Raw genomic sequence first — 25,077 nt, forward strand, 5'->3', positions numbered from 1 at the left:
AGGCATCGAGCGTGTCAGCGGGGAAGAGGTGGGGATGGGGAGATGACTCAGCTGAGTGAGCAAGGCCATCAGGTGCAGACAACATTGCTAGAAAGTTTCTAGAGTAGTTGCCTGTTACCAGTCTGAAAAAAATGCATTTCCTCAGAGACTGTTTACAAGGGAAACCAACCTGAGAACAATGTCTCTCACTTCCTAAGGGAAGAAGCTTCTAGTCTGAAGTTTTCTCTGGTATTGGGAAGTGTACCTGTGACAGGGGCCCATGGCTTCCCTTTCTTAGATCACCTGGTGCTCTAGGTTCTCTGGACTCCCCCATTAGCACCACTTTTTAAAGTGAATATAAGGCTTTAAGAAGCCAGAATAACACTGTATGTATTGTAGAGTAAGCCCACAAACCTAGGGGAGACCTCACAGCCGTGAAATAGTGCCTTCTATTATTTTACAGAGAAGGTCAGTGAAGCTCAGGGAGATTTGGGGGTTTACCAGTTGATGCCAGAATCAGAGTACATAGTCCAGTAGTTTTGAAAAAAAGCTTAGGTTTTGGAGTCCAAAGAACTGTGTTCATGGCCTGGTACAAGCATTTGCTGGTTGTATGACCTTGAGCAAGTAAACTTCTAATGTCGCTTCACTGATAAAAAGGGGAAAAGGATAATATCTGTTCTGCCTATATCACAAAGTGATTTGGTCATTCATTCAGCAAATGTTTATTGGGCATGTACTATGCGCCATGCCCTATGCAAGGCATTAGAGATAGAGTGATAAATAAGATCATAAGATACATGAAGTCAAAATCTAGTGATAATTAATGAGATAATGTGTGTGAAACTTGTGATGTAACTAAATAATATTCATTATTTATTTTATTATTCCATCTCACTGAGTCACATCAGATAAAGATGTGGTGAAATTTTATTCCATCGTTTTTAACAAAGAATCATCACTGAGTTGAAAATAATCAACCGAATGAATAACCAAAGCTTGGAATTTAAACTTATACTCTTATTTAAAGATTTTATTTTTATTTCTTTGAAAGTCAGGGTGACAGGGGTGGGCAGAAAGATCTTACATTCTCTGGTTCACTCCCCAATATGTCCACAAGGGTCAGATCTGCCAGGAGCCAGGAGCCCACAATTTCATCCAGGCCTCCCATGTGGGTGGCAGGGGTCTAAGTACTTGGGCCATCTTCTGCTGCTTTCCTAGGCACATTAGAAGCGTGCTGGGAAACAAAGAAGAGTAACTAGGACTTCAACTACCATTTTCATTTGAGATGACAGTGTTGTAAGCAGTGGCTTAACCCACTGTGCTACAATGCTGGTCCCAAACTTGAACTCTTGTTTGAAAATTACAGGGATGCATTTTTACAATAATTATAAGTTAAATTTTGCAAAGTAAAACCTCTTCCAAATAGTTGGGCTTTTTTTGATATTTACTAGTATTCTATTGTCTGTAGTCACTTCTGAAAATGAATTTCTGAAAATCCTGGCTTGCGTCTCTCACAGGGAATGGGAACTGGGGCAAAAGCATAGGTAAATCATCCCAAATGTACACCTACAGTTTTAAAAGATGACAGTCTCAATTTATGCATGTTGTGAAATCTCAGTAGCACGAGGCTCTATGAAAAATGAGATAATGTTGACATGATTTCACCATGGCCTTCTCATGCAGCCTGAGTCTTTTTCTTTCCTACTTGTATCAGACACACCGAACACCAGTAAGACCCACAATATTTAATAAGCCCCCCAGCAACAGAGAAAATCTCCCTGTCAATTCTGCCTGTGTTACACTTTAATTTTCAGCCTTCCACAGCGTTTCAAATTCTCTTTTCCAATCTCTCTTGGGAAAGGTCCCTTGTTACACAACATACCATGTGAGTTTGCCACTTGCAAGTGATAGGAAATATGTGGCACAAAACAGGGATTTGCACAGTTTCAAAGTGAGCAGCCATGTTGTCGTGGCCATGATAAAATAACAGCTTAAGCAAGGCTTAAGGCAGCCACATAGGCCCCTAGATCAATCATTTATAGTCAATTAATTTTTAAAAATCAGTAGAATCAGACACCAAGATTGCTCAAAACACCCAATTCACAGGCTTCCATCTCACAAACAAGGCTCTAGAGCCTGGCTGTGTTTGGGTAAGAGAGAGTGCCCTATGATTTGTGGCCTATTAGGGAAAGCTACTTAGAGTTTTAAAGAAACACTAAAAAATCTCTCTCTTTATCAGAGTCCAGTTTGTAAGTGCTGTTCAATTTCATCTCACAAATAGAAATTTCTTCAGAGAATATTGAGCTAAGCCACCCAATTCTGTGCAGGTTATGGATGGAAGCCAGAGGTGACTGGTTTTCAGGTATTTCATTCCAGACTCTGGGAGGGCTCACATAACTCATTATGTTTCCCTCATCCAAAACATACCCATCCATACACATGGGGACACACAGACAGAGTGATTACAGATCATCCATGCTCTTGCATAGAGGATAGGAAACAGTGCTCTTTGATCACTCACGTTTTATGTCAAAACTTAAAATGAATGCCTTAGAAAAAGTATCCTAATTTGACTTCAGAAAACCATACAAGGAATGGATCTGGAATGGTATGGAATCATGATGTTTCCCTTGGCCAACAGTAAAATGTTTCTCCTAGTTTCTTATGTTTAGTAATTCAGAAATTTAGCCACAGATTTTCAACAGTTTCAGGTTTCCAGCCCTTTAATAGTAGGTCTGCATAAAGCTAGCCCTCGACTGAATTCTTCAATTTTCGTTTGAGGAGAAGTTTCAGATTTTAGGATATTGATAATCTAAAGTATCTTAGAAATTACCTAGTCACTCAGTAATAAATAATAAATTGTACCACATATGGTTGTGTGGCAACAATGAGGAAAGTTTCAAGTAAATTTTTACCAGCAAATTAGTATTATACCTAATAGTAAGTAAATACATCTGGAAATGATTTGTGGGTTTTTTGCACATTGATGGAATCAGTTCAAGATTTTTTTGTGTGTGGGAAAATAAAGGTACTCTTCCTCACGTGAATTCTCATATGCATTTTGAAGAGGAAAGAAAAGGTTAGAATCGAAGTTAGACAACTGAGAATGGCCCAGGATGGCCCATGAGAAATCTTATGTTTATAAACTTCATGAACATTCTAGAAGACAGACATAGGAAATCACTGGCTTAATTCACTTTCTTAATTTTGCAGATGAAGAATTGAGGCCAGAGATGGCAAACGACTTTCCTAAGATTATAGTTTATTCCTAAATCTTGGCTAAACTAGTACTACAATTCAAATATTTGAAGCCACTTCTCTTTTTCTCCCATTACTTTGATTACATACTTGATTACTTGATCTCTCCAAGTTGATCAAGTTAACCAATCTGTCCCTGCCCTATGTCTGTTTTGTAGGGATAGACAAAATATCTCAACAACAAACAAAACCAAAAAGAGCCCACAAAAATACACTTTAACTCTGGAATTATTGCAAGGTTAGGGAAACATCAAAATCTCAGCCATGAGGCCCATCAGCCCTCTTTTATGCCTCCAGAAGCTAAAATCTTTATCTCAAATTCTCCATGGGGATCAGAATATCATTTAACACTGAATTTTTTCCTACTCTGGCAAAGTCAGCTTCTGACTGACCGCATTTTACTTGATCCAAGCACTTTTTCTTCCCACAAAGTACAGTTATGCCAGGGACCCCATCCAGGTCTCTCCCATTCCCCAATTTACCAGAGTTGAAAAATGCACACTCTAGCAATGAAAGACTTCATTCTGCCAATAGTGAATACTCTTCCAGATTGTAGCTACAAAGATATTTGGGGGAAGTGAAAAAAAGGATCTATTGTTACCTTGGCTTATATTCTTAGTGTCCAGTGTTCGGGGGTTAAGAAATGTCTGTAATTGTTTTTTTAAAGGGATAGCATTAATAAAAAGAACTAGTCTTGCCTTTTTCAAAGGCTCTGGCTGTAACCAAACCGCGATGATAGTTTTGATGAAAAATCTCTGTGTGATCCCCATGGTTTATTCCATGGCTGAAGACTGATAATGTGGTTTAGGCTGGGTTTACCAATTAAATTTTTTCTTTATTTCTGGCTTTACATCGTATGCAATTTACTGCATGAAGATCAAGCATCTTATGAGAAGACTGAAATAGTGATTTTGGCCTTGGTTCTGGGGCTCATGAACCAGAGTAGTTTGCCTCCAGTTGAGGAACAGAATCTCTGTGGGAACGTAGTAGCCATTCATGCCAGCAGTTTTGCCAAATTTAAGTATGGGCTTATCATCAAAAAGCAGAAAAAGGAACAGAAAGAAGGAGCTTATATGAGAGGCATTTCAACATCATATAATTGTAGAGCTCATTTACATTTCTCTAATTCTCAAAGTAGTTTGAGAAAGAGCTGTGGCAGCTTCATTTTGGAGCCAAAGGAAGGTCTGTGAGGAGATGGTAAACAGGATAGGAACTTAAACTGGGGCCATTGTGTTTGCTTTCCTTCCAGTGATAAATTTTCCTGGTTAGTTCTTGATATCTATGAAAAACAGCTCTTTTCCCAAGCTAACACTTCCTGCCCAACCTCCTAGATAGAACTGAGAGAGCTGGTGACAACTAATGATTTTTCTATGGTATAAACAGCGTCACCCCCTTCACTAGTTTGAGCTTAAATTTTCTAAAGATTTTCTAGTTACTCACTCAAGCCCTCACATGCTGGTATGAACAGGTATACAGTATGCAGTATACCTTTTTGTCCTTTCCAAAAGGGGATTGTGAAGAGAGGGAGCCAAAGTATCTGTGTAGTTCCACTGCTACTGTTTCAGATTCAGCTATGAGCAACAAACACTGGTTATATCAGGTCTTCTAACCAGTATTCCAGATTTGGGCACTTGACTTAAAGTACTGTGCTTAGGATCCAATGTGGTTTTTTTTTTTTTTTTAAGATTTATTTATTTATTTGAGAGAGTTACACAGAGAGAGAAGGAGAGGCAGAGAGAGAGAGAGGTAGAGACAGAGAGAGAGGTCTTCCCTCTGCTGGTTCACTCCCCAGTTGGCTGCAATGGCCAGAGCTGTGCCTATCCAAAACCAGGAGCCAGGAGCTTCTTCCGGCTCTCCCACGAGGGCACAGAGGCCCAAGGACTTGGGCCATCTTCTACTGCTTTCCCAGGCCAGAGCAGAGAGCTGAGGATCCAAGGTTCTAATGCTCTTGTTTCACATGTAAATGTCCAACCATTGTTCTATAAATACTATATCAGAATTGTTGAGCCTTAGGAGATTTCAGGTTTAGCAACATACCAGGCCACGGTCAATTGTCTTCTATGATTCTTAGGCTTTGTGTTCAGCCTGAGATGCAGTCAAACTTGCTGTTACCTCAACATTAATTCTGTTTTGGGAGCCATTGTTGTCTTTTCCTGTCAGTAGAACTTGGTAAGGACATTGAAAACCCGTCATGACAAATACCTCTAAATTCATTCCCAGAAATCTACTGAATTTCTTATACAAATTGATTGACTTGGTCCCAGATGCCTAATAGTATTCATTCATCCATTTACGTAAGAAATATTTCTTGAAGGAGCAAGTATTTGCCCTAGCAGTTAGGATGCCTATACAGAGACATGCATCCCATATTAGAGATATTAGAGTGTCTCAATTCGATGCCCAGTTCAGCCTGACTTCAGCTTCTGCTAGTGTAGACAATGAGAGGAAGCAGTAATGGTTCAAGTCTTTGGGTTCCTGACACTGCACATGTGGGAGATCTGGTTTGAGTTCCTGGCTCCTGGCTCCTGGCTCCTGGCTCCTGGCTCCTGGCTCCTGGCTCCTAGCTCCTGGCTCCTGGCTTCAGCCCTGAGACTGATCCAGGGCCATTTGTGGGGGCTGGGGAGGGGGTTAAGTCAGTGGATGGGAGCTCTCTCTCACTCTGTTTTTCAAGTAAATAAATCTAATAAAAATTTTAAATACTATATCCCAGCTCTGGCAATAAACACTGGGTATGTATTAGTGAATAAAACAAGAAAGGTCCCTGACATCATGGAACAAACAGTCCAATGAGAAAATAGTGTAAGCAAGCAGTAAACAGCACATAGATACACATTACAAATTGTAATAGTGCTGTGAATAGAATGAGGGTAAAGTGATGACTACTTAGTATAGTCAAGGAAGGAATCTCACAAGATATAGCATTCAAGCTCCCAGCATAAGGATGAGAAGGAGCTGGATTTGAGAGCTGTGCGAAGAATGTCTGGAGAGCAGTAATAGTTTTGTGACAGAAAAGCCTGTGAAATACAAGCAGCCCTTCCTTTGCATGGTCACCATATGCATGGACTTCAATTATCAGAGTTAAGTTCATAGCATCAGTCCTCAAAGAGCACAGTTCAAATTTCATTTACCATGGTATATTCATTGTGGCTGATTGCATAAAATAAAACTCTGCTGCTTGCTCCTCAGGCACTGTGTAAATAACAAGCACATCATGATCACTGGCCAATCGTATCACTTCTTCCAAAGTTTATTAGTGATTAGTGTCTATCTGCTATTCAGCTCATATAATGAACAGCAAAGAGTACAATTTTGCTGCCTTCTTTTCTCCTAGTACAGAGCCATGGACATTTTATAAATATGAATAATCAAAAGAGGGAATTTCTAACAGATGTGCAAGTGTAGCAGAGAAGTAAAAAGTGGTAACACTAGAAGTTAAATTAGAATCAAATGTAAGTGGAAGCATAAAACAAATTGCTGGCTGCAGGGCTATTGATGCGGCCACTGAGACCCTCTAGATATAGACTGACAAAACTGCAGAAAGTGATTGTGACAAAGAGGACAATGGTGTCCCAGGACATGACACTAGCGAAACACTTTACATTAAAGGAATTCTTAGAGATATTGTACAACACTGAAAGTGCAAATGATAAAATGTTAGAAGCTAGTCCAGACTGAAAAAGGAGTAGAACAATTCACCAAGAATGGAAAATGTGTGTACTCTTACCTTATAAGAAGCAAGAAAGCACGGTTTAAACTGCTTTTGATAGAGTTTTAACAAACAAATAAAGCATTCTACTTCTCAATGTTTGTAATGTCTTAATTTTTTTTATTACAGTCTGTTAAGAATGCATCAGTTTTACTATGTTTTCACCTCCCTCTCTTTTTTACTTCTTCCTTTATTACCAGAAACGAGAGTGTTTTTAATGTATTGGAAAAACCATTTTTTTAAGTCTCAGAACAATTGCTATTTTTTAAAATATTGATTTTATTATCATTTATTTTTAAGGTACAGTGACAGAAAGAGAGGGGAGAAAGAGAGAGAGAGATCTTCAGTATACTGGTTTACTCCCTAAACGCAACAGCTGGGGCTGGGTCAGGCCAAAGCCAGGAACCTAGAACTCTATCCAGGTCTCCCATGTTGGACCAGTGGCCCAAGTACTTGGGCCATCATTCATTGCCTTCCAGATACATTAGCAGGGAGCTGGATCAGAAGCAGAGCAGCAGAGAATTGAACTGGCTCTCTGGTATGAGATGCTGGTATTGCAGGCAACAGCTTAACCTGCTGTACCACAATGCTGACCCCAACAATTATGATTTTGCCCTCTAATTATTAAGGTCTTTTTGCATTGTTTTAGATTTATTGGTTATTTATAGTCTCACACTACCTCATACTACCATGCAAAGCCATAACTGCCTGAATTAAAAAAAAAAAGCTTTGGAGGATATCATACTAAGTAAAATAAGTCAATTGCAGGAGAAATATGGTATGATTTCATTTATATGAGATATCCAAAATAGTCATAGTCATAAAATCACAATAGCTAGTGGTTGTCAGAGGGTCCGGGGTAGGGGAAATGTGGAGTTGCTACTTAATGGATATGAAGTTTCAGTTGTACAGGATGAATGAGTTCTAGAGATTTGCTGTACAGCATCATGCAGGTGCCTATAGTTAACAATATGTATTGAGCAGTTTAAATATTTTGGGAGAGTAGATCTCACATTGTGTCCTTACTGCAAAACAAAGACACAAAATCTTAAAGGGACACAAAGAGACTTTGCAGGGAGAGCTTATCTGTTAACGTTTATTGGGAGTGCAATCCCAGGGCAATAGGAGTGAATAAAACATTATCACTGGCAGTCATGTGGTCCAAGGCAAAGAATTTGAAATAAAGTTTCAGTTCTACATACATTTTTAAGTAAAATTTATCAGATCTTGGCAAAAAGGAAAGATTTAAGCAGGATGTTTGTATGTTCTTTCTACCTTTGTACTCGTATGTTCTGTCCATGGAGAACTGACGACTAGAAATTATAGCAGCATTTCACAACGCAATCCCAACAGTAAACATTAGCCCTGGCTCTAAACAGAAGCTTAAACACTTGCTTAAACCCACCTCCAACTTAGAAACTTCTTGAATGTGGAAAGACAAATCTGAGGAAGTCCCACAGACCTTTTGCCTCCCCCTAGTCTGTCTTCTCTTGGGGTAGAAAGAGCTGGAAGGTGGTGCTTTTGAAATGGCAAAAGATGGTCTTGATCTTCTTTCCTGTTTCCTTTCATAGAAACCAGGGGAAAACATTTAATTCTTTGTAAAATTTTTATTTCTTTTTCATTTCCATTTGTATTTCTCTGAGATTCAGCAAGAATAACACAATTCTATGATCTATGATCATCTCTTAAATGAAATCTGTAGGCCTATGAGTATTTAGAAGGGAGAGGATACAACAAATTCTCAGGGCTGGCAGAGGGGGAGTATACTGATTCCCTTATGTATAGCAGTTTGAGGACCCAGTTTTTGTAGGCTCCAAAATAACTGAAAGTCTGAATTTGACTCTAGGCAAAGAATAGGCTTCACAGTTAGCTCCTTAGTTGTTTCCCCTGGCTAGGAGTTCCAATACTAAGGATGTTTCTCAAATTCCTTGAAACAAAGGGACTGAGATTTTCCAGCAAGTTTTTTTTTTTCTTTTTCAAATAGTATAGTAATGGGGGCGAGTGTTGTGGTGCAGTGGGTCAAGCGATAAACTGCAAAGCTGGCAACCATATAGTCTCTGGTTCGTGTCCTGGCTGCTCCAGTTCCGATCCAGCTCCCTGCTAATGGCTGAGGAAAAGCAGCAGAAGATGACCCAGGTGTTTGGGCCCCTGCCACCCACGTGGGACACCCAGAGGAAGCTTCTGGCTCCTGGCTTCAGCCTGGCCCAGCCCTGGCCATTTGGGCAGTGAACCTGCAAATGGAAAATCTCTTTCTCTCTGTCTCTGTCTCTCCCTCTTTCTCTCTGTAACTCTGACTTTCAAATAAATGGATAAATCTTTTTTAAAAGTAATAATAAAATAGTATAGGAAGAAGTCTTAAGTGATGTAATATTAATTCATTATCATAAGAATATGTAGTCAAGAAGATTTATCTTCTGTAACTTTATCTTACATGGCTCTTATTTCAGAAGAAAAAATATTTTCAGTAAGGATTAAGTTGCCATGACTCCATTCCAGGTCAGATATGTAAAACCTGTCTTACAGATTCCCAGAAGAAGGCTCCAGTTGACCTTGAAATATGCATGACTGTCAGAAGGTTTAATTTTTTTAACAAGATCAAGCATTTATTTATTTATTTATTTTTATTTGACAGGTAGAGTTACAGACAGTGAAAGAGAGAGACAGAGAGAAAGGTCTGCCTTCCATTGCTTCACTCCCCAAATGGCCGCTATAGCTGGCACGCTGAGCTGATCCAAAGCCAGGAGCCAGGTGCTTCTTCCTGGTCTCCCATGCAGGTGCAGGGCCCAAGCACTTGGACCATCCTCCACTGCTTTCCAGGGCCACAGCACAGAGCTGGACTGGAAAAGGAGCAACCGGGACTAGAACCTGGCGCCCATATGGGACACTGGCGCCGCAGGCGGAGGATTAACAGAGTGAACCATGGCGCCAACCCCAGGTTTACTTCTTAGTATTAGTACTTATGCATGCCCAGTGTTGCTTAATAGTATCACTAATCAAAATTATCATAACCAAATGCATAACTGAAATTCATATATAAATACAAATTTTCTACCTAAATGTAGATAATCAAAGTTATCTCATGCCTAAACACTATGATTGAGCTCATGGAAATAGTTTTGTAAGCTTTTTATTATGATTCCAGTAGAAGGAAGAAAATAAGTGGATGTTCCAGAAAGTTCTTTAGCTAGCAAAGTGTTTCTGCATATTTATAAAGTTATTGTTATAATATTTTACTTTTCTTAGTCTATGCTTTTTAATTTTGTTTATGTTTTGTTATGGACACAATAATTTAGTATAGTAACATGTGTACTATAAATAAGTAAACGTAAATATGTGTCTATATTCAAAACTTTTTACTGTTAAATGTATGTAATAATGAAACAGAAATGCTAATGACCCTGACTTAATAAGGATGCACTGTATACATGTGTCAAAATATCATCCTGTACCCCATAAATATGTATTATTACATATTAATCAAATATTTTAAATGAGGGCCACCACTTTATTTTTTTTAAAGATTTGTTAATTTATTTGAAAAGAAGAGATAGAGAGAGAAGGAGAGAGAGAGAGAGAGAGAGAGATCTTCCATCCACTGGTTCACTCCTCAAATGGCTGCAATGGTCGGGGCTGGGCCAGGCTGAAGCCAGAAGCCAGGAGCTTCATCTGGGTCTTCCACGTGGGTGCAGGGACCCAACTACTTGGGCCATCTTCTGCTGCTTTTCCCATGCACATTAGCAGGGAGCTGGAACAGAAGTGGAGCAGCTGGGACTCTAACCAGAGCCCATGTGGGATGCCGGCACTGCGGGAAGAGATTTAACCACAGCACCAGTGCCAGGACCACCAGTTAAAAGAAATTTCCATTTGAAGAGCCCATAATTCACAAATTTTTAAAAGTAGAAAATAATAGTACATCTTTGAAACATGGCTATTGACTAACATTTTGTTCTATATATGATAGCACTTTAAAAGTTCATAGACAAATGGAATTAAGAGTTAAGTTTACTTTGGTGCAAAAATATTAAATCAATGTGTATTCAAATGAGCATAAACTGAAAATACAAATTTCTAGTTGTCATTGAATACATCATTAGTATCTTAATATTAAATGAATATATCAACCAATTAGCCAACCAGCCCACAATTCTTATGGAAATTCACTTTCTCGTAAGCTAGAATCTCTGAAAGACTTAATCTCACAAGATGTGTACTGGAAAAAAAATGTATTCACCTACTGAACATTAAATGAAGTGATGAAATCTACCAGAAAATTATATATTTTTAGTATATATTTTTATATATATTCATTTTTCTAAGTTACTTGACATCACTCAGTGGAAACAATACATTAATTGAATTTGAGATTCTCATATCTATGATCTTGTCATCATTGCAAAAAAAGTCATACATAAATCTCAATAGAGGATTTACCCTTCATCCCAAGTAGCACAAGTTCTCACCTTAAAATTTAATCACTGTTTTGTGAGTTATTTTACTTTTAATAAAATTAATGTTTAATACATGTGTTGCACCACAATTAGCCCTCAGTGATTCATAATTTCTAATGGTAGATAAGACTAATTATTGTTAAATACAGGTAGTACTTGGAATAATGAAACACGTGCTACTCATTTTGTAGAATAATTATAAGAAAGAACAATTACAATATGCTAAAATAGGTCTCTTTCTGTTCTAGTTTCTGCCCAGCTCCAATAGGTACAGATTCTTTCTCATTCTTTTTTTTTAAGATTTTTTTTTTTTTGACAGGCAGAGTGGATAGTGAGAGAGAGAGAGAGACAGAGAGAAAGGTCTTCCTTTTGCCGTTGATTCACCCTCCAATGGCCGCTGCGGCCGGCGCACCGCGCTGATCCGAAGCCAGGAGCCAGGTGCTTCTCCTGGTCTCCCATGGGGTGCAGGGCCCAAGCACTTGGGCCATCCTCCACTGCCTTCCCGGGCCACAGCAGAGAGCTGGCCTGGAAGAGGGGCAACCGGGAAAGAATCCGGCGCCCCGACCGGGACTAGAACCCGGTGTGCCGGTGCTGCAAGGTGGAAGATTAGCCTAGTGAGCCGCGACGCCGGCCCTTAAAGATTTATTTTATTTATTTGAAAGAGTTATAGAGAGAGGTAGAGACAGAGAGAGGTCTTCCATCTGCTGGTTCACTGCCCAGATGGCTGCAACGACCGGAGAGCTCTGAAGCCAGGAGCCAGGAGCTTCTTCCTGGTCTCCCACGTGGGTGCAGGGCCCAAGGACTTGGGCCATCTTCTACTGCTTTCCCAGGCCACAGCAGAAAGCTGGATTGGAAGAGGAGCAGCCAGAACTAGAACCGGTGCCCATATGGGATGCTGGCACTGCAGGCCAGGGCTTTAACCCACTGTGCCACAGCGCTGACCCCTCTTCCCTCATTCTAAACTGAGGTTTTAGGCCAGTAAAATACATACTTGCCAAGGCGATAGCCAAGATTTAGTTTCGCAAGCCATTGGTTACTACCCCCATCTTATAAAATGGGTTACAGAGACAAAGAAAATGCTTGAGAATTGGAAGAAGATTTTTGAATATGGGAGTTCAAATATCTCTTCAGCATACACTACTCACAGAGGCAAAATTTGGAATCAACTAGGGCCCATCAATGGATGAATGAATAAATAAAATGTGATATGTATACATTGATAGAATACCCTTCAGTTTAAAAAAAAAAAAAAAAAAAAAAAAAACAAGCTTACCCTGCCATTTGTGACAACGTGGAAGAACCTGGAGCACATTATGTTAAGTGAAAGAATCCAAGTACATAAAAGACAAATACTGCACATCCTCACAAATGTGTGAAATCTGAAAAGGCAAATTCGGAAGCAGAGAGTACAATGGTGGTTTTCAGAGGCTGAGGGAAGGGGGTAGAAGTGCACAAGAGGACAAATTGGTCAATTTTTACAAAATTGCAGTTAGGTAGGAGAAATAAGTTCTGTTGGTCTGTTGCACAGCACAGTGACTATAGTGAATGATAAAATGTTACGTATTTCAAAATAGCTAAAAGAGGATTTTCAATGTCCTACCACAGAGAAATGATAAATATTTGAAGAGATTGATATGCTACTTAGCTTGATTTGATCTTTCCATATTTACACATATCAAAGCATCACATTGTACCACATAAGTACCTATAATTATTATTTATCAATTAAAAATTAAAAAGTGTTTAAATAAAAAAAAGAAAACTTTTGGAGAGTGTTATTGTTGAGTGTATGGGCCCTTCCATAGAGGGCATACTCTTCCCTAACTTCAGGCCCAGGGAAAGTGGCCCCAGTGGAACCAATCTCTTAAATTGGAGAGCTTGGGAACACTGTAAACTTTTGTCAGGCTGCTATCTGAGAAATCTAGCTTGGCCAGCTACCTGTTCTGATGACAGAACCGAGAGTCTATACTGGGATGGGCTTGACACTTGTCAGAGCAAGGGACACTGACAGCTTCCCATGAAACAATATGAAATGGGAAGGAGACCCAGCATGGTATTGTTTCAGTTTATGACCAAGACACTTCCTGGAACAGGATGAACTCCGCACAAAAAGGTCATATGTGTCCACTAGGATGCCAGAGGAAAAGTAATTGTTGCTATCCAGAGCTGCTATGGGAGAGTCCCAATTATTGGGGAAATCTCCAAAGGACCCCCAAAAGCACCCACAGTAGAAAAAGTCAGCCTCAAACAACTACACCAGTGCTAGATTGCTAGAACGGAATCAGACTTTCTCTGATTCTGATTTCTCACCCTACCAGGAGACAGAGCAAAGAGCTTACAACTGTGCTTCCTGTATAAAAGAGACCAGCTTGTATAAGGAAAAACTAGAAAGGAAAACGCATCAACTTGCAACACATTTCTTAAGGTTTTAAAAAAATCATTGCTATTATATTATCACACATTATTTTACTGAGACCCTCTGAGGTAGTAAAAATAAGCACAGGGCTTTTAAAATTTTTTTTTTTCTGAGAGTGACTAGGAAAGCTGTAGGGCCCATTGCATTTTTGACCAGGGACAAAAAGAACAAGTCTCCAAGAACAGATTTGAAAGGCAGTGTGTGGGGCCAGCTCTGTGGCATAGCAGGTAAAGTCACCGCTTGCAGTGCCGGCATCCCATATGGGCACCGGTTCGAGTCTCGGCTGCTCCACTTCTGATCCAGCTCTCTGTCATGGCCTGGGAAAGCAGTAGAAGATGGCCTAAGTCCTTGGGTCCTTGCACCCACGTGGGAGACCAGGAAGAAGCTCCTGGCTCCTGGCTTCAGATTGACTCAGCGCCAGCCATTATGACCATTTGTGGAGTGAACCAGCAGATGGAAGACCTTTCTCTCTTTCTCTCCTCTTTCTGTGTAACTCTGACTTTCAAATAAATAAATAAATCTTTTTTTTTTTTTAAAGAAAGGCAGTGTGGAAGAAAATGAAATTATTTTCTATTGTGCATTATAAATTCTGCTTGTGCAGTATCCTGATTTCAATAATAGTTACTAAAATTTGTCAAGTATTTGTCATATGCCAGATACTGTTGACTTTACATGTGTTAAATAATTTCATCCTTACAACAACCCTGTAAGATTATTATACTCATTTTCCAGGTGAGAAATTTAGGCACAGAGAGAACTGCAGTAACTTGCCTAGGTTATACGACTAGTAAGTGGCAAAGCTGTTCATTTAGCTATTTTGAGAAAATAAGATTTCAGTCCCTTTCCAAGAATTCTTTTCTATCAATCATCCAAAATACTAAATGTTTAACATGTAAACAACAGGTATACCAGCTTCAATGCATCAACACGTTGCAGAGACACCCTGGACTACATGTGATTCACATGGCTTTTTCCCTTACATTTGTTTTTCTCCTTTTTTTTTTTTCAGGTGTGGGCAACCAGTACAAAATAAAGTACAGCTGAAAGGGCGTGACCTCCTTACTCTAAAGGACTTCACAGGAGAAGAAATTAAATATATGCTGTGGTTATCAGCAGATCTGAAATTTAGGATAAAACAGAAAGGCGAGGTAAGTAACATTTTCTTGTTACCTTCCATTACTACCAATAAACCTTTTCAAAGTCTTCCCTTTCCAAAGAAAGAGGGAAAGGAAAATACATTAGAATTCCTAGATAGTAGCTAAGTAATGAAACCTCACAGTCAAGATAATTGATTATCCCTGAATGCGCAGGCATACAAAAAAGCATAAAGATCAGTTATTCAATGACACATCATTGCATTTCTTTCATGTGAAATACTGAAATTCATTATTAAGTGGATCAGAACCTAAGAAATCTTTTGTCTGGAAAGATTTTATTTTTATTCCTCTTTTCTTTTCTCTATGTATTTGCTATCAAGTTAAAATTTAACATGATACTTTTTTTCTAGCAACAAATTTAAATTTTGGATGCATTTCAGATATATACTCATTAGGGCAATGTCAAAAAATTTACAAGGCTATGATAGTGTTTAAAGAAGCATTTAGATTAGCAAAAAAAAAAAAAATTAAATGGTAGCCAAGTAGGGGAAGAGATGGGACATGGTACTTAGCTGTAAGCATTATTCTGCATTTTGAGCAATTTGTGTCTGAAACACGCTTAATTAATTCAGTAGCTTCATTTAGACTGCTTAATTGTGAGAGCATTTTTGGATTCCAAACTTGTTCAAAAACTTTAATAAAGAGTTGTTTTCAGGTTTAGAAAGTTTCAGACAACCATGATTTTCTTATGTAATTGCTCAGTTCTTCAAGCTTCTAAGAACAAACTGAGGGCAGAAGTAACCCCAAAAGCTATGGACTGACACGCCTATAGAATGCCTGAAATGGGGAGAAAATGTCTTCCCAGATACCATGCTTTTGTTCTCCCCACTTTGTGTACAAAATAGGTTAGCTGTCAGAAACTATTCCAGAACTCATCCTATCAGGAAGCCCATCTACCGAAAAGGAAGGAGAAAGAGCCCCACCCTATGTCCAAACTCTCCAGATTGTTTTCAAATGGCTTTGAGAAACAAAACCATGTGGGTACATGAGGAACGCGTAGCTAAAACTCGGGCTTCTTTATCAGCTTAAGTAGGAATCTTAGTGCTCCGTGTTCCTACCTGAGAAACCACCTCTGAACCAAACCTCTTCAAGGGCATTGAAAATTTAATAGAGATTTCAATGGCGTTAAGAAAGATGTTTCCAGCTTGAAATATTATTATACTTCAGAACACATGTCCAAATTGAACATAGAACAATTATTACTCTTTTCTAACCACATGTCAGTAAGCTGTGGAAATTAGTGTTGCTTTTTCCAAAGTATGTAAAAACACTGCGGGGCGGGGGGGGGGGGGACATCATCAATTCATTTAAAAATGGTATTTTGAACACTTATTTGGAAGCAGTGATTAACCTATATTTCCTAATAATGTAAAGAATAAGATTTGAAACATAATCCTCAGTATTGGATATGAAACGTATTTTACATATTTACTTGTATTTTTGTCCTTGACTTTCAGTATTTACCTTTATTGCAAGGGAAGTCGTTAAGCATGATTTTTGAGAAACGAAGTACTCGAACAAGATTATCCACAGAAACAGGTGAGTTCACTGGCAAGCTTGTACTTATGTTAAAGAGGGAGCCTGAGAGTGAGGACTTGGGAGGCTAATAACCCAGTGAGATGTGTCTCCCTCTTTAGCAATGGAAAAGAGAAACATTTGCACCAGGATGAGCAGTGCAAGCCTGTGAATGCTCTTTCCAATTCTCGTAAGGCAAAAAAATTAGCTGTATCAGGAGGACTTGAGTAGAAAGCTCCATGTCCTTCTTCCTGTTCAGGACAAAATGTTAAGTGGACACAAATTCTCAGACTTCAAGCTGTAGCAGGTAAGAAGTGTGAAGGTTTTCTGACATGCAAAGAACCTTTTCTTATGTTTCTCAATTCTATTGGATAATGGAAACCTGATCTCTGCAGTTAACATCCTTTCCCCACATTCATGGTTAAATCCTCGAGGATATCTGAATGTCAGGATATCTAGGGCTATGGGGCTCTGGTCCTTGCTTGTCAGGACATCATCATCAAATGTCCATGCTGCAGTCTGCCAGGACTTCTGTATTCCCATGGAGTTCTGACAGTTTCCCATTTGTTGTGGTGTTTGCTTCACTTTGCTCACAAGATCTGAGATATCTATCAATTTGGTTCTCTCAACTTCTGGGCAGCTCTCCAAGTCACACTAGGCACAGAGATACTGCAAGGCCATCTCTACTCTAATGTTCCTTCCGCATGCTGGGTGCCAGGGAAAACTATAACATTTGCTGCCTCCTAGAGCTCTGTATTAACAGCAAGACACAGATGTTCTAATTTCTGGGGTCTCCCAAATGCATCTGACATTTCCATTATGCTTCCCACCCTTTAGAAGTTAGGCTGGGGAACACACAGCAGGGTACAGTATCAAATGTCAAATCAGGGGCCGGTGCTGTGGCATAGCGGGTGAAGTCACCACCTGCAGTGCTGGCATCCCATATGGGCACCAGTTCAAGTCCTGGCTGCTCTGCTTCCTAACCAGCTCTCTGCTATGGCCTGGGAAAGCAGTAGAAGATGACCCAAGTCCTTGGGCCCCTGCACCCACGTGGGAGACCCGGAAGAAGCTCCTGGCTCCTGGCTTCGGATTGGCGCAGCTCTGGCCATGGCGGCCAACTGGGGAGTGGGCCAGCGGATGGAAGACCTCTCTCTCTCCCTGACTTTCAAATAAATAATAAATCTTAAAAAAAGGAAAATAAAAAATCAAATCAATTCTTACTTCTATTGCTTCTCTTTTGCTTCCCTTCTTCTCCTTCCACTTCCCAGTATGAGAGGCCAGGAGATAAAGCAGGAGGGAAAACTGGCTCTGACAGTATCCATGTATTCTTCCACAGCTATTGTGTTTATCCAGAATTCTGGGCTATTGCAACTCAAATTTTTCTTTTTTTCTCGCAAGCTATTATCTCTGCGATGGGTTTCAAAAAGTCTATTTTGAAGCTCATAAGCCACAAATTGCTTTCTCTTTCTTCCTTTCTCTATCTTTGCTCTGTTAGACCTCCCTTGAATCAATAATATGACTGCCCAAACGGACGATCAGACAGGGTCAAGAACGAAGCATCACAAAAACACATTGGTTGATTCTTCAAATATCTTATCTTGACATAAAAGTATCAGAGCTTTCTAGGTATTAGAAGCAAATAACTATTGTACTTTAGACATTTTTTGCATTGCAATGATCAATAATGAGGTTCATCAAATAGATAACAAAAATGAAATTTGGGGGAATTAAATGACTTTCTAAGTTCATTCAATTAACACAACTAATATCGGGAATCTGATGTCAAGTGCATTATTCCTCCTAATACAGTCCCCTTTCCCTTTAAGAGAAGGAAGGAGGAAGATCAAGAATATATAAGGAATCACTTAATCTTTAAAATCCCGGGAAGCAAACAAATGAGAACATTTTGTTCTTCAAAGCTTGCTTCTATAAGTGATCATGTTGGAATCTGATGGATAGTAGGGGGAAAATTAATAACCAGTTAGAAATTCTCAAATTCTGCTCCCTTCCAACACTGGTCCTTCATGGCTTGGGTGAAATTTTATTTTATTTTACCTATTCTTAACCATCAGCACATAAAAGAGGTGATAGTTCTTGAAATCATCAAAATAACTGATTAATACATAGACATTTTTCAATTTTAAGTTTTTAAATGTTTTTTTCTTATTGGTCACTGGTGTTTCCTAACATTAATTTCTGTTCAAATGTTATGTTTGGCATCAAAGTATCCTTAAATAAATGATCAGTTACCATTCACAATAATGTTGCACAGAAGCTAACTACTAAAAACAAGAATGAGAAATTAATAAGTTTTTGGATACAAACCCTGAGTCCAAGTGGTCTGTGTTAATTACATAGTTTATCTCATTTAATACTTATGACAACTGTATGAGAGCAAGATCATTGAGAAAAGCAGGCTGAAACGGGTACAGCAAATGGCCCGTAGATATATAGCTAATAATCGTAGAGCCAGGATTGGAAGCTATTATTAAATGCATTTTTAAATATCTTATTTAATTCAGGCATGGAAGAGTAATGTTTTATTCTAGCAAGATTGTTTCTACAGGTAACATTAAGTATTTTGTTAAGTGACAGTTTTCTCTAAAGTACTGTGAAACTTGAACAAAGTGCAAACTATAATAACAAATACATGAAGAAAGGAAAGTTTGAACATTAAAACTTACAGTTCACAGAGTATTTGTCTTTATCCTCAGTGAATACCCAGGAGTCTAATTGCATATAATATCCTGCCAAACTCAACAGTAGGAGAATCAGAGAGAGTCGTCACCTTAAATGCTGACGGAAATGGTAAACCTCAGTTAAAGCCACGCAGAACATTTCTTGGTGCTTATGTGCATCTTAATAATTGGCCTTTGGTAAAATTGTGTACAGGTACCACCTGTTGCCTTAGTGTTTAAAATGAGCATGGGGTGTAATTAATTATATTGCTCCTCAAGAGTTGTGACAGTTTCTGGGATGGAGTGATCCTCAGAGGACAGTCCTTAAGAATTCTATCTCAAGCCTGAGTTTCAAACATACAGTAGAATTTCTGCTTATCTCAGGAGACAGGATAAAATTCTTTACCCAGATGCAACTATAGTAATTGCTTATGTAACGTGCTTATTAAAGTGTAACACCCCTATAAAAAAGTGCACAAATCACTAGATATATAGTTAGATGAATGATTAAACACGTTATTGTAACTCACACCTAGATTGAGAAACAAATCATTAATAACACCCAGAAGCACCCTCCCAAACACCTTGTATTTCCTTCTAGTTGCTACTTCCTCCACCCAAGGGTGACCATTATTCTGACTTACAACATTACACATTGGTTTTGCCTATTTTCAAACTGTATTTCAATGGAATCATTCAGCATGTGCTCTTTGGGTCTAGATTCTTTTGCTCAGCTTTATGGTTGTGATATGTATCCATGCTGCTGTGTATAGTTGTAAATCATTCACTCCTTATCCACCCTTTGTGTGTGCCTGCGCGGCAAACCAGACAAATCTCCAGTGTGCCTACTGATGACTATATTCTTTTATTGCAAATTAGGGAGCCAATAGACAGATCCATTTATTAATCTTGGTAAGCACGATAGCTGATAGAAAACTGCACAGGGTATTCTTACAGATGGTTCTTTTCATTATGTGTCATTGATATTTCACTTTCAAGGTGAAATAGAAGCCAGTGCTTTAGCAGCTGTTTCAAATTCGTCGTCTTTACAAAGATGCCAATATAGAAATTGTGATCGTATTCTGCAGTTATGAAAGCCAAGCAGGGAGAGGTTAAGAACCGCCTTAGTTCTACCAGGAAGAGCTCTCAAATCCCTAGGATTTCTCCTTTCTTCCAAACCCTGCAGGGATCTGTGAGGAAAAGAAAGAATGAAGTAAATTTACCTTTTTCAATTTTTAAAATTTATTTTTTTAAACATCATTTGTTTATTTGAAAGGCAGTGTTACAGAGAGGCAGAGACAGAGCAAGAAGTCTTCAATCTGCCAGTTCACTCCCCAGATGGCCGCAAAGGCCAGAGCTGGATTGATCCAAAGCCAGGAGCCAGGAGTTTCTTCCGGGTCTCCCACGTGGGTGCAAGGGCCCAAGGACTTGGGCCATCTTCTACTGCTTTCCCAGGCCACAGCAGAGAGCTGGATCAGAAGAGGAGCAGCCAGGACCAAACGGGCGCCCACATGGGATGCCAGCTCCGCAGGCGGCGGCTTCACCCATGATGCCACAGAGCCAGCCCCAGTAAATTTACTTTTATTTTCCCAAACAGAAATTAAGACATGAACAAAAGAAACTCTTAGTTCAAAAATACCTGATGTGAAAGCATACCAAATGAAACGGATAAAGGCAGGCTTCTGAAGACGAGGGGTGCAGAGAAGGTGCAGAGCAGTCCGTCTGTCCTGCTCTCTCTTTGGCAATAGAAGCTCCTGGAGACTTCTGCAAACCTTGACACACTCGGATGCACTAATGACCATCCCGCCGTGACAGACTGGTGAATGGCCTGTACTTTTGGACTGGGGTCTGAGGTTTCTTTTTGATCACTTACTAAAATTACAATTCCTTTTCAGAGACAATACCCCCCCCCCTTTTACTTCTTTCATGAATTGCTGAAGAATTTGACTCTCTGCAAACACTTTGTGTGACCCCTCTTCCTACCATTATATCATAAATCCAGGCTTGGTATGAATTTCCTTTTTTAAAAAAAGTTATCTATTTATTTGAAAGGTACAGATAAGGAGAGAGAAGTTCACTGATTCACTCCCACAAATGACCACAGTTGCTGGGACTGTGCCAAACCAAAGCCAGGAGCCAGGAACTCCTTTCTGGCCTGCCATGGCAGGAGCCCAAGTACTTGGGCCATCTTCTGCTACCTTCCCAGGTGCATTAGCAGGAAGCTGGATTGCAAGTGGAGCAACCACGACTCAAGCCTTTACTCTGATATGGGATGTCAGTGTCACAAGCAGCACTTAAACCACTACAGGACAATGTTGGCCCTAATGTGAATTTCCCTTTTAGCACATGGAGAGGAATGAACAGGCAATAGACAAATCCTGAGTTGCTACAGCAAAAGGCCTTCCATTCTAAGAGAGTCTATGACTTGGAACAGACCTGCCAGTAGTTCTTAAACTTTGAAATCTTCTTCATAGTCACCAACCCTCAATGGTACTCATGCCGTGCTAGGCATATAGTAGGTGCACAGTAAATATACCTACTTGATGAATGTACGGTATTCATATTTTTTGGTGACTTTGCCTGTTCATATACAAATTAAGTGCTCAAGATTTATTAGAGGTTATAATCAACATTAAACTCCATTAGCTGTCTTCACAGATAACAGACATTTCTGTTCTTTCTGTTAACAAAATGAGGGGGTATTTGCAAATGAGAAGAAGGGGTCCCTCTCTCCAGAGTCAAAATCCTTCCTTTATTCAATCAACAAGTATTTATTGAGGACTTACCATTCAGCAGTCTTTATTCCAGGTGCTTTTGAGTGACACATCAATGAACAGAACACAGGAAAACACCTGCCTTCATGGAAATTACTTTCTAACGGGCCTACATACAATAAACAATAGACACAAAAAATAAATGAGTGATATAGTGAGATCAGAACTGGGGGAGAAACTTTTGCCATTATTGGAACTTTGGCTTTTACTGTGAGTGAAATGGGGAAGCAGACAAGAGTTTTGAAATTGCATTTTTAAAGGATTACTCTAACTGATGTGTTGAGAATTGACTGGGGCAGTGAGGGGGAGTAGAAATAAGACAGAAGCCGTGAAACCTGTAAGGAGATAGTACCTGCATATTGAAGCTGGGACCAGGTTAGTAGCAATGGAGGGGGTGACAGGGACAGATTGTAGAAATATTTTGGAGGGAGAGAGAAAATGTTTACTGATATAGTTGGCAAAAAAATGTCAAGGATGACTTCAAGATTTCTACCTGAACAATTATGAAATCTACAGGTGAGGCAGGTTGGATCAGAGAGATCAGGAGTTCGGTTTTGGATGTATTGAGTTTGAGGTGCCAATTAGATATAGAAGAGAAGATACACCAACAAAAATGTAGAAAAGGCAGTTGAGTATGAAACTAGAGATTGGGAGTGACATCAGGCCTGGAGCTATTTGTGAGTCACCAGGATAGATGGTATTTAAGGCCGCAGGACTAGGTATGATTATAAAGGGAGTGAGTCTACTTTGAGAGAAGAGGACCAAGGATGAGCTCTGGGGCACATCAATATTCAGAGGTCAGGGAAAATAGAAGTGTAATAGAGGCAGAGAAGGAAAAACTACAGAGGTAGATATAACAAAGCAAGACGATATTGTATCTTAGACTGTGTGCAGAATGTTTATCAAAGAGAAAGCTGTGATCAACTTTGTTAAATGAATCAAGAAGAAAGACTGAGGGATGGCCACCAGATGTAGGAACAACAAGGTCATTTGATAACCTTGGTGAGAGGTAGCGATGTTGGGGGCAAAGTCTTATGGGAGTAGGTTAGATGGAAATGAGGAGAGGCGAGAGAGAGAGCAGAAAGAAAGGAAGGAAGGATTTTGCTGCAAAGAGAAGTAAACAATTTAAGAACTAAAGGGAAATTTGGCAGTTGAAGTAGGGCCAAGAGAAAATTTATATTTGTTTTGTTGTTATTAATAAGTGAAAAAATGAGAACAGTACATTCGAAGTGTAGGTGATACAAGAGAGAAAAGGAAGAACTGCTAAGAGTAACATCCTTGAATCGTTAAAGGGGGGGGGGGGCTTCCAGTGCATGAGTGGGGAATTTACACAGGCATGGAACGTTTAGCTATGTTTGATAGGAAAGAAAGCAGAGTATATGGGTAGAGACACTGGCAGGTGGGGAAATGTGTTGGTGGAGTCTGGAAGTTCCCTGTTGCTGCTTTTTTTTTTTTTTTTTCACTGAGATACGAAGCAAGGTCAACAACTGAGTTCTGGCTGTACTTTGAAAATATATCAGGAATCCAAACACTTCCTCCCCACTTCAGTCATGAGCACCCTAGTCCAAGCTATTAATTCTCACCAAGATTTTTGCAAGTCTCCTTCTAGTTGATATCCTTGCTTCTGCCCCACTATAAATGTCTTATAAAACATAAGTCCAAACGTGTCACTCTGCTCCAACCCTCTGACGGCTTTCTGTCTTAGACAAAGTCAAAATTCTCCCCAGCTTCCTTCTACATCCTCACCTCCTTCTACCAGCCTCCTCACACACTCTGCACCTTTCACGGCAACCTCTTTGTTATCCCTTGAACACAACAGTCATGACCCTTACCTTTTCCCACTGCCTTGTATGTTTCCTGTGGTTCATTCATCTATCTTGCTCAGGTCTTTATTCAAATGTCCCGCTATTAGTATGGCTTCCTTTATCACACTACATAATATTGTAACTCCTGTCCCTTATATTCTTTATCCCCCTCCTTGCCCTATTTATCAACATTTATCTTATCAACATTTAATATACAGTATATTTTACTTGTTCATTCCATTTATTATCTGTTCTTTCCACTAGAATGTAAGTTCCATGCAGTCAGGGACTTGTGTCTTGGTGTTCACAATGGTTTCCCCAATGTCTAGAACATCACTAGGCACATATTTTTAGAAACTAGTGAATGAATGCCGAGAGCCTATGACTTGTCCTAGTCCCTTCGCAGGAGTGAGATGTTCCATCCACCTTAAATTTGGTTCCATTGTTGACAGTGAGGACACCACACATGCACCAAGAGGGTATAAAGAATGTTTATTACTCACACAACCTACCTTTGTGGAGAGAAGTAGGCTGGCTCCCAGTCTGGTCCAAAAATGGCTTGAGAGAGCAGGGAAATGATGGTGGCTTCAATCTGTTGTGTTAAAGGGCAGGGCTGGGGTGAAGATTACTGCGCACAGACTAGAGCTTCTTTTTTTTTAAACTTCTGCTAGTGACAAAGAGGGGAACACCTGTACTTTCCTATCAGTTTGCACAGATGTGGGGCAGAAGAGGAAAGGGAAGGGGCCAGCGCTGGGATGTAGCAGGTAAAGCCATCATTTGCAGTGCTGGCATTCCATATGAGCCCTGGTTCAAGTCCCATCTGTTCCACTTCTGATCCAGCACCTTGCTAATGTGCCTGGGAAAGCAGTGGAAGATGGCCCAAGTCCTTGGGCCCCTGTATCCACGTGAGAGACCTGGAAAAAGCTCCTGGCTCCTGACTTCAGCCTGACTCAGCCCTGGCCATTGCACCGTTGCAGCCATTTGGGGAGAGAACCAGCAGATAGAAGATCCTCTCTCTCTCTCTCTCTCTCTCTCTCTCTCTCTTTCTCTCTTTCTCTAACTCTGAGTTTCAAATAAGTAAATAAATCTTTTTTAAAACAAAAAGAATAAAAGGGAAGGGAAGAAGTGGGCTTGAATGTGGTCATCCAGAAAACATAAAAAACGGAGTCAGATTCTTCATTACAGGAATCATGGAAAGTTGGACCATTTAGATGTTGCATGTTTTTTAACTCTACTTCAGATCTGCAAGAGACCTTAGGACCATATTTTCCATATGAGTACTTCTGTCCAGTTCCACTATCTTGTCCTGTCTCTGTAGATCACAATGTAAGTTGGCTCATG

At 39.7% G+C, this 25,077-nt stretch overlaps 1 protein-coding gene and 1 long non-coding RNA gene across 3 annotated transcripts in view; one reads left to right on the forward strand and one right to left on the reverse strand.

Annotated features, from left to right (window-relative positions):
* OTC (ornithine transcarbamylase) overlaps window positions 1–25,077 on the forward strand; it is a 96,952-nt gene that overhangs the window by 31,024 nt on the left and 40,851 nt on the right. For both annotated transcript variants that reach the window (XM_070066550.2, XM_002719837.6), the window contains exons 2-3: window positions 14,817–14,955; window positions 16,422–16,503. In XM_070066550.2, coding sequence (XP_069922651.1) covers window positions 14,905–14,955; window positions 16,422–16,503 — 133 coding nt within the window. In that variant the 5' untranslated portion in view covers window positions 14,817–14,904. The remainder of the gene's footprint in view (window positions 1–14,816; window positions 14,956–16,421; window positions 16,504–25,077) is intronic.
* On the reverse strand, window positions 18,618–24,375 carry LOC149119576 (uncharacterized). The gene is made up of 3 exons (XR_016227910.1): window positions 24,249–24,375; window positions 21,944–22,040; window positions 18,618–20,347 (listed from the first exon to the last, which is right to left on the reverse strand). It is a non-coding gene; the product is annotated as an uncharacterized LOC149119576 (long non-coding RNA).

The sequence above is a fragment of the Oryctolagus cuniculus genome, chromosome X, assembly GCF_051225735.1.
Source record: "Oryctolagus cuniculus isolate XC-2025 breed Fujian yellow rabbit chromosome X, ASM5122573v1, whole genome shotgun sequence".
NCBI lineage: Eukaryota > Metazoa > Chordata > Mammalia > Lagomorpha > Leporidae > Oryctolagus > Oryctolagus cuniculus.